The sequence below is a fragment of the Athene cunicularia genome (assembly GCF_003259725.1).
Source record: "Athene cunicularia isolate RWA chromosome 2 unlocalized genomic scaffold, athCun1 chr2_part1, whole genome shotgun sequence".
NCBI lineage: Eukaryota > Metazoa > Chordata > Aves > Strigiformes > Strigidae > Athene > Athene cunicularia.
The window spans coordinates 149,406,736-149,417,397 of NW_020799095.1; the positions used below are offsets into that span (position 1 = coordinate 149,406,736).

General features: G+C 39.4%; 1 protein-coding gene across 3 annotated transcripts in view; it reads right to left on the reverse strand.

Annotated features, from left to right (window-relative positions):
* The window catches only part of TRAPPC9 (trafficking protein particle complex 9), a 546,185-nt gene that overhangs the window by 461,299 nt on the left and 74,224 nt on the right, over window positions 1-10,662 (reverse strand). For all 3 annotated transcript variants that reach the window (XM_026841777.1, XM_026841775.1, XM_026841776.1), the window contains one exon: window positions 8,729-8,814. In XM_026841777.1, the coding sequence (XP_026697578.1) occupies window positions 8,729-8,814 (86 nt within the window). The remainder of the gene's footprint in view (window positions 1-8,728; window positions 8,815-10,662) is intronic.

Sequence of the window (10,662 nt, forward strand, 5' to 3'; positions counted from 1 at the left end):
ACCCTGGACTTCAGGTGAGCAGACTTTGGCCTCTTCAGGGATCTGCTTGGCAGAGCACCATGGGATAAAGCCCTGGAAGGAACAGGGGCCCAAGAAAGCTGCTCAGTATTCCAGGATCACCTCCTCCAAGCTCAGGAGCGATGCATCCCGACAAAGAGGAAGTCAGGCAAAAACACCAGAGGGCCTACATGGATGGACAAGGGGCTCCTGGACAAGATGAATCACAAAAAGGAAGCCTACAGAGGGTGGAAGCAAGGACAGGTAGCCTGGGAGGAATACAAACGGTCTGAGCACCAAGGGAACAGGTTAGGAAGGACAAAGTCCTGACAGAACCAAACCTGGCCAGGGACATCAAGGGCAACAAGAAAAGCTTCCATAGGTACGTCAGAGATATAAGGAAGACTAGGGACAATGAGGGCCCTCTCCACAAGGAAAGAGGAGACCTGGTTACCCAGGACATGGAGAAGGCTGAGGTACTCAATGACTTCTTTGCCTCAGTCTTCACCAGCAAGTGCTCCAGCCACACCGCCCAAGTCACAGCAGGCAAAGGTGGGAACAGGGAGAATGAAGAATTGCCCACCATACGATCAGGTCCGAGACTATCTAAGGAACTTAACGTGCCCAAGTCCATGCGGTCTGATCAGATGCATCCACGGGTCCTGAGGGAACTGGTGGATGAAGTGGCTGTGAGAGCCGAGCAACCAGGCCTGTGAAAAACTAAGACAAACAGCCTGGGAAAGCAAGAATTGAGGCTGATTGAAGATTTGCCTCAAACACTCCCAAGACAAAACTGAGTCACAGGGTGCTTTCTGTGGAGGCCGAAGCTGATAAGGCTGCCCGATGTATCTGGGGGAGAGAGCCCTGTGGAGACGGGACGGCTCTGCCCTGGGGCACCTGGGCAGATTTCAAGGGCCATGTGACCGGTGAATGAACTTTGCTTCATTATCCACGAAATGCATATTAAAGTTGACACCCCTCAATATGCTAACGAGGGTTGTCATGATCATGCTAGTGATATCATCCCATGAAACACCTGACCCCTCCCTGTACATGGGATACGTAAGTCTGAGGGTCGACCTAGAGGACGGACCCAAGGAAAGTGGGTATAAATCAAAGGGGAGAAGAAAGGGCTGTCTCTCTCTGCCCCTCTTCCTGCCCACCCCCCCCGGCCGTCTGGAGAGAGCAGTGAAGCAAAGACGACGGATGCCAGCGAAGAAGATAGCTGCCTCCTGGAATCCTCACCAGCAGGAGCAGCGCAGGAACCCAGACCGGTGATCTGTATTCCCCCATTCCCTCTATCTCCCTCTTTTCCTTTTTTCTGTTAAGAAATGTAAAGCATATTATATTGCTTGCCACAGCTTGCTCTGTACTTAGCCAGTATATCATGTGTTCAATTAGTGCATTGTAGGTAGTTAGTAAATGCTTGAACTTGGAGACTTGTTGTCCGCTCCAATTGGGGATTTGCGAATCTGAGTCACTTGTCCCCCTCGCTGGAGCGGGACGTGACAGTGGCTAAGTCACTATCCATCATATTTGAGATGTTGTGGCAGTCTGGTGAAGTTCCCACTGACTGGAGAAGGTGAAACATAACCCCCATTTTTAAAAAGGGAAAAAAAGAAGACCCAGGGAACTACAGGCCAGTCAGTCTCACCTCTGTGCCTGGCAAGATCATAGAGTGGATCCTCCTGGAAGCTATGCTAGGGCACATGGAAAATAAGGAGGTGATTGGTGACAGCCAACATTGATTCACTAAGGGCAAATCATACCTGACAAAACTGGTGGCCTTCTGTGATGGGGTTACAGTGTTGGTGGACAAGGGAAGAGCAACTGATGCAATCTACCTGGCCTTGTGCAAAGCATTTGACACTGTCCTGAACAACATCCTTATCTTTAAATTGGAAAGACATGGACGTGATGGATGGACCACTCAGTGGATACAGAATTGGTTGGATGTTCACACTCAAGGAATGGTGGTTAATGGCTCGATGTCCCAGTGGAGAGCAGTGACCAGTGGTGTTCCTCAAGGGTTGGGACCAGTGCTGTTTAACATCTTTGTTGGTGACATGGATAGTGGGATTGAGTGCACCCTCAGCACATCTGCCAACACCACCAAGCTGTGTGGTGTGGTTGACACACTGGAGGGAAGGGATGTGCCATCCAGAGGGACCTGGACAGGCTGGAGAGGTGGGACCGTGCAAACCTCAGGGAGTTCAACAAGGCTAAGAGCAAGGTCCTGCACATGGCTCGAGGCAGTCCCAAGCACTAATACAGGCTGAGCAATGAGTGGATTGAGAGCAGCCCGGGGGAGAAGGACTTGGGGGTATTAGTGGACAGAAAACTGACTATAAGCCAGCGACATATGCTCACAGACCAGAAAGCCAACTTGATCCTGAGCTGCATGAAAAGTGTGGGCAGCAGGGAGAGGGAGGGGATTCTCCCCCTCTACTCAGCTCTCATGAGACCCCCCCTGCAGTTCTGTGTCCAGCTCTGGGGGCACCAACATCAGAAGGACACAGACGTACTCAAAGAGGTCCAGAGAAAGCCACAAAGATGCTCTGGGCACTGGAGCAGCTCCCCTGTGAGGACAGGCTGAGAGAGTTGGGGGTGTTCAGCCTGGAGAAGAGAAGGGTCCGGGGAGACCTTATAGTGGCCTCCCAGTGCTTAAAGGGGCTACAGGAAACATGGGGAGGGACTCTAGGGACAGGAGGAGGGGTAACAGTTTTAAACTGAAAGAGGGTGGATTTAGATTAGAGATATGGAAGAAATTCTTTACTGTGAGAGTGGTGAGACAGCGGCACAGGTTGCCCAGAGAAGCTGTGGCTGCCCCCTCCCTGGAAGGGTTCAAGGCCAGGTTGGACGGGGCTTTGGGCAACCTGGGCTGGGGGAAGGTGTCTCTGCCTATGGCAGGGGGTTTGGGCTAGATGATCTGTAAAAGTCCCTTCCAACCCAAACCATTCTATGATTTAATAAAATCAGAGGGGAAAAAAATTGCCATCTACAGTTTACATTGTTCCTCAACCCCTGAAATTATATCAAAATGACACCCTTGGATCATGCTGATCACAAACACAGCACGCTGATCACAGATAACTGCTAAAGCCAATAACTACTCACCACAATGTATTTTCCTTATAATGCATTGACAATGTATTCTCAGTCTATTCTTTAACAACAAAAACCATGAAAACAAAGAATTTTTTCTGGAGAACAAACACAATTGCAAATGTCAAAACACCTGCACTAAGCACATACTATGCCTGGACTAGAAATTAAAGACTCTCAAGTGTAGTATCACATGAAGGAGAATACAGTGTTCACTTCTCTCATTAAGAGAGTTTTACTATTTGCTATTCAGTAAAACTTCGAAGTTTTTAAAAGTAGAGATATTAAGAAAGCATAAAACTCACTGAAATGGAAAAGACGACAATATAAACCTCATCTAAGCTTCAGAGTTCCCGACAAACCAAAATCAACATACTTACCTTTAAAAGTTAACCCACACAAATAAGTTTTAAAAGACAGTGACATATCCAGAATGTCTGAAAGACATTTTCCATATCCCTATTTGCTGTATAGCAGAATTCAGCAATATTTGCCCAACATTGCCCTCTGGTGCCTAAACATTTTTTGGATTAACAGTGAAAATCAAATCAATGCTGAAGTACTGTCATATCCTTTACCTAAACATATCAGACACAAACAAAAAATAATTTTTAAAAAGTGTTAGATTTCTTTTCCCTAGAGTCTTATACCTTATTTCAAGTAACAAAATTTATCAATCATTTAGTAACAGTTTCTCCTTCTGACCTCATAGGAAAAGTTTAGCCATATACAAAGTTTCCCCCAGGGAATATGTAAAACACACAAAAACCTCACAATTTTACATTTCCTTGTATCCTAATAAAACAATTTGAATTGTCTTAGAGTGAATATATGCATGTTATTATCACAGCATGTCTTTCAATCACTTCAAACCTCAACGTATTTTTAGAGAAACTAAACAACTTGAATGTAAATGGTAGCATTTGGGGATGCTGTTAAAACAACATGAGTATGTAACTGCTTTTTTTGGCTTCACTTACCAATCCTGCGATGCAATCATTCTTTTTTAAAAGTAACACTGCCTTCAAAGTTAGTTTTCACACTGAACATACTTCATACAATGTTGTCAAATACTTTACACAAAAGCTGTCAAATAGTTATTTAAAATGAAAGATTCCCTACTATTTCTAATAAGGTTTTTTTAGGCAGACCTAGGAAGCACCAAACACAACCACTGTTATCCTTCCCCCCCCTCACCTCTTTTGTGTACATTCTTGCCTAATATAGCTTCAACTAAACATAGTGTATCAATAAGTAGAAATTCTCTCAGGATAGAAGAAACAGCAAAAAGATGTGAACTCACTAAAGAGCAGCTCATGGAAACAATTTAAATTACCATAAATTAAGTTACGGGACTGATTATACATAAAGGTTTAGCAAAATTTTAGATGGTATTTTTAAACACCAACATGGAACTCTTGGCTAATAGTATACTGTTGAAGATTACAAAAAGAAAAAAAAGTAACAGCCATTCTTATAGCATCATTAATCAAAATACCGCACTTAAATTTTCAAATAAATACACGCTCTGACCAGAAGGAGAATTACAAAACAAAAACTTTCTTCTTGAATAATGACTTAATACTATAAATTACATTATCCGCATGTTTTAGGGTAGTATTTTTCAGTTACTTGATATTAATTTATTACGTGAAGTTTACACTGCTCTGTATATATTGTAGCCTTCTTAGAACCACAGCTATAATATATTCTACAACAACTGGAGAAAAAATGGTTTTACTCAATAAATAACATTGCCTAAAGATTTCTCAACATTTTTTTTTTTTGCCTTTAATATGAAACTTGATAAACAAAGAAGATAAAGTAAAAATCTTACAGGACTTAACACAGTTTGCAGTACATGTTCACATGCATTTTATTTTAATAGTAGATCTCACTAGACTATACCATGATTTACTGCTTTAAACATTTGTCCCAAGATACAAAATAAATCCACGAGATATTTCCCAGAACTTTTTTTTTTTTTTTTTTTTTTTTTTTTTTTTTTTTTTTTTTTTTTTTTTTTTTTGTAGTCCTGAAGGTCATTTCTTCCTGGACAGAAAAAAAAAGGCTTAGTAACTGCAAAAGAGATAAAGGCTATCATTCACACACCTGAACAAGTCTATACAGAAATCAATATCCTGGGAGAAAAAGTAAAGTGTTATATACATTTATTTACAGCTGAACATCTCCTGTTAACTTGGGCTCCACCATCAGGACAGCAAAAATATTCCGTCTCATCCACTGCAATCAAAGCTAGTTAGGCTCATTTTTGTCTCTCTCTCTCACACTGTTGATTTATGGTAACTGCTAAGTTTTATTAAAGCACTTCCTCCGATCACCCCTATGATCTCTCCTACTTTGCTTTATTGACTAAAATATACAGTTGTTGGACCTAATCCCTTCCATATTCCATGATCAAACATTTTCATTCATCATTTTACAAATACTGTTGAACTTTTCAATGAATCAGCCTTCTATAACTATATGGACAAAACAAAAACATGAGATAGAAAAAGACAAAAAAAGTAATACAGAAATAGGACATGCATGAAGAATAGGTATCTAGAGTCCCAAATCATGAATATGCATGACAGAATAAACAGCAAGAACAACAAAGATGGGCAAAGAGCTTTGAGAATAAAACAAAACAGCAAAAACATCAGACTATGGGCTTTATCATCTGAGCAACACTGATCAAAGTCTTGAGTCCACAGTCTCTTGTCAAGTCAAAAAATTCAATTTCTTTCACTTAAACATACCACAATTAAACATGTACTGAGCATTAATACTTCAAATGATGAAAAAAGCTACAGAAACCTTTCAATGGGGAATCATTGTCCTTAACAACTTGTGCTCAATACTAAGTTGTTTACCATTGCAACTTCCAGCCATAACAAAGAGGAAGACACATTAGGAAAAGTATCATGATAGAAGTTTGGACCAATGCTTCCAGCATTCATTTAACATGAAACCAGTAAGCTAACAGAAAAACAAATCATAAAATATAAGACAAGGGAAAGGGGGAAATTTAAAAAAAGGAGTAAGACAACAGATTTCAGGACAGTTACATGTTGAACCACAAAAGGGTAAGGAAAAATGGAAATCAAGCAATGAAGAACTCCAAGGACTGTCAGTCATCAGAAACAAGCTAGACTGAGTAGTCATAATGCAAAGGTAAGGTGCTGAGTCAGAAAGAAGGAAAAAAGTTGTGGGACAAACAAGCTGAAACTGCCACTAAATGAGAGAAAAGGATATGCTTGCTATGAAAATGATCCTGTGAGACTAAATGATATGAAAGAATATGACACATGATGAGAAATCCAACAACAAGGGGGCAAGGGGACTGTGGGCGAGTATATATTCATGATAAAGCAAAACATTTTAAAATATTAAACAAAATTTTGAATTATTAAAGTAAAAACAAAAGAGTTTATTCTTGTGATAAGGTAATAACGATTCCCACATTCTAGAAAGCTCACAGATGAGACTGGAAAAATCAGAACAATTTAAGCTGGAAGGAAATGCTGGAGGTCCTCTTGCCCAACCCCCTGCTCAAAACAGGGCCAACTTTGATGGTAGTTTATATTTTCCACTGTCCTATATACTTAAGTTTGAAGATTTCTAAAGATCGAGATCCCACGTTCTCTCTGGGGAACCACTTACAGTGTATGATCACCTCATGATTGGAAGAAGGGAATTTTTTATTAGGAAAGTTTTCCACTGCTGCGTGTTCACTGACTGTCACACTGGGCACCTCCAGGAAGAGTTTGGCTCCATTTTCACTGCACTTTCCCAAGGAAAGAAATAGGAATTACCCCAGCACTCTTCTACAAACTGAACAGATGTCACTCTTTGAACCTGTCCTCATCTGTCACATGCTCCATCCTGCCAATCATCTTGGTAATATTGCTGGATTTATACCAGTATGTCAATATTTCTATTGTACAGGGAGCTCAAAACTGGCCTTGGTTCTAAAGACATCGTCTCTCAAATGCCAAATTGAGGGGAATAATTAGTTTCCGCAACTTGCTGGCTACAGTCTTGATACCACAGACTAATCAAGCAAAATCAACAAATTTCTACCAATGAGATGACATTAGCACATAGCAGAATTTCTCAAAGCACTCTATTTATGGAGCATTGACTAAAGAATTACGTTAATCACATCAATTATTTGTAGCTAGTTTGCATGCCTGCTTCCTCTTATCCTTAACCAATGAAACTGAAATTCAAAGATAGAACTTTATCACGCTAACAGTAAAAAGTATTCATGCTACTACAATTAGTTTGCTCAGGGAATGGATGGAGTGCACATCTATGCAAATAACTATTCTGAGTTCTTAAGTGTATGTAAGCACTCGTAAGAAATTTCCTCGTTAAGAAATTTAGAAATGATCCAAACACAGTTTTTTAAATATATAATTACATCATTACTTACACAATACAAATTAGACTATAAATCAGAATGTTCTTAAATAAATTAATTCCTATGTAGAGTCCTTTCTGATGCTCAGCTTTACAATTACTTTTTCTATTCATTCCTAACAATTTGGAATACTTCTCTGAGGGTTAGAGAAAATGCTGCTGAAGAAACCAGAGTGGTAGCTTCCAGGAATGGATTTTATTATGCTATAAGCACAATCTTTGGTCATGTTCATGGAAAAACACTTTATCATATGTGGCATATCATCAGTAATTTAGGTCAAACGGTCTGAGTAGTCAGTGCAGTAGACCTATCAATTAAAAAAAAAAATCCTAAGCAAATAAATATACGCTGATTCACTTAGCCTAACAGAACAACGGCTCCAAGAGACGGGATTTATTGTTTAAAGCAGTATTAAAGGTAAAAATATGTAATATAAAAGACAACACTGGTTAGGATGAACTGGAAATTAATTTGGTTTGGCAGTTAGAGGACATTTAACCTTTAAATGGATTAACGATTAAAAAAAAAAATCCTGGTAGTTGCCATAAACTGGAGGGGAAATAACCAGTTTATTTTGTTTCAGGATACACTGCAGTTAACTGAAGTTGTAGAGGGCCTGATCCTTCTAAGTTTACATGCTTCTCTGGTATTTTAATCTTTTTTTCCTCCCTCCTGGTTATTTTACTTTACAGTGTTTACAAATAGCATTTATTATTGGGAACAGCAGATGCATGAGCTGAAGCTTCTATTAAAAACCGAAGCATCTCAGAAAAAACTATTTTAATTCCTGATTCTTAAAAACATCATCAAAATGTGAATTTGAAAAGCTAGAATGAATGCAGATTTTTAAATTACAGTAGCAACTATACACTAATTATTAGGTTTCAGGATAATTATTACTTGAAAACCAGTATATGTAAATGACTTAGCATGACTTCTAGTCAAACAGAAAGGTACAGAATTGATTTACGGGTCAGTAACAGTAAAGCATTTAAACACTGAGTGGCAGAGATTTTCATTTCAATACCTCATCACCAACACATATGAGAAAACTGACAGTACTGCACTGTTAAACTGAGGTTACACTGGGTTAAATGATTTTTTTAAACTATTTCATTTATAGAAAACCGTTTTTGAAATGAGATTTTTTTTTTTCCAGAAAAATAACAGAAAGATGAGATTTAACAAGATACATACCATGTTTTCTACTCGGAGCTCAAAAGGCATAGGATTGTACACCATCAACTGAACTTCACATACATCTCCCTGGACCCACTGGAAGTCTACATGAAATGGTAACAGAATTAGAGCAGGAATTACTTAATCATAGTGTTATAGAAAAAGTTGCAACAGCTGAGCTCTCAGCTTGTGATATTAACTTTCTGTTCCAAATTAACACGTCTATATAATCTTCACAGCCCAAGACCTATTCAAGTGCACTGTGGGACACAAGCCACAAAACCAGGCAAAGCAATGGGTTAAAGGACTGGAACCATTTGTCAATACAGTAATAGTGCTCCAAAGACCCAACATTCCATTGGCAAAATAACCTCAGGCATCAACTCGAAACAGTACATAAATACATGTTAAACACTTCAGGGCTTACATACTTGGAGTTAGGTACAGAGTACACATTGCCTTGGATATTTAAAACACAGACAAGAAGCAGGCAGATAAGGAATGAACACAACACGAAGAAGAAAACCAAAAATAATGGAAACAAGACTTCAGACAGACAAAGCTGAATATATGAAGTAAAAAAAGAGATCATTCCAAATTAAGAAGGAAACAACTGCTCAGCAGCAAGATGCCACCTCAGTTTTGCCCTACTACTTCTCTTTGGGAAACAGTAAGTAGTTTGGGAGATGCTGTGGGAGGCAAAGATGACACTAGGATCTATAGATACAGATTTTTCTGAGGTTCACAAAATGGCAGTTTAACACGTTAGTAACTTGTGAAAATACTTAGGAAAGACAATGAACAAAAATAGGTCACGTAATAAGATGCATTCAATTTATATCTCACTACAGGAGACAGAGGTCCAACTTTAAAGACACTTCACCCTGCCAAGTATAAATTTGGTTTTTTTATTTTAAGGAGGTGAAAATTTTATGGAAGTGAGGTCAGCATCAGAGACACAAGTTCTAAGGAACTGTTCAGTGAAGAAGGATTATTTTACATTAGCACTTCATAACCTCAGCCCACAAGATCCAGTCTACCTCCCAAATTTCTCAGTTAACCACATGCACCTGACCTTCAGGCTTAAAACTGAATGTGACAAGATTCTCCATACAACCTGAAGACCTGCAGTCCAAATAATCAAAAAGTGGTTTCACTGTCTATGTTAAATCCTAATCTAAACCATACATGGATTCAATTTCACTAGCTTACTCAATACTTTTTTACTAGGCTATTTACTACGATTTTACTAACACTTTTTCACTAGGATACTAGAAAGTGTCCAGTAAAAAAGCAGGATTATTAAAACTGTAATTCAGAGTTGGAACCACCTGTACTCTAATTGTACCTTCACAATCATTTACTATTTGATTACATTTTACAAGCAATATTAGAGAGCTCAGGGGAGATGCACTTAATGCAAATGTTTACCTCCAATTAATGCTAGTGGAAATTAAAAACATACATTCAGGGATATTAATGGGTTCTATTACTGTGAAACCTGAAAAGCAGAACTGCTGATTAAAACAAAATGTTCAAAAGCACAACTGTATGAGATGTTCTGTGGATTGCTTTTTCTTTAATTGCTTATTAGTGTCCCCAGTATGGACAATTACGCACTCTGCAGTCCCCAAAAGCATCAGTTACTCCTCCAAAGAGGTGCTGTACGGAGCTCCAAAGGGATCTAAGCACCGCAGCCCCATTATGGTTCACTATATCAGTGCAGGAACTTGGAGTAGCCAAAGCAGGCACGTCGGGACTAAATTAACTTCCATGTCGTAGGAACTACCACGGACTGGAATGGCTTTTCTGAAAATGCAGCCACGGAAAAAGCGATTCTGAAAAGGTCAGCGGTCGGAAAAAGGCGTCGGAAACTCTTGATTCCATCCAAGTGTTACACGAAACAAACGCAGAGCACTGATGTGTCTGATGCTTTACCTGTTTCCTTTCAA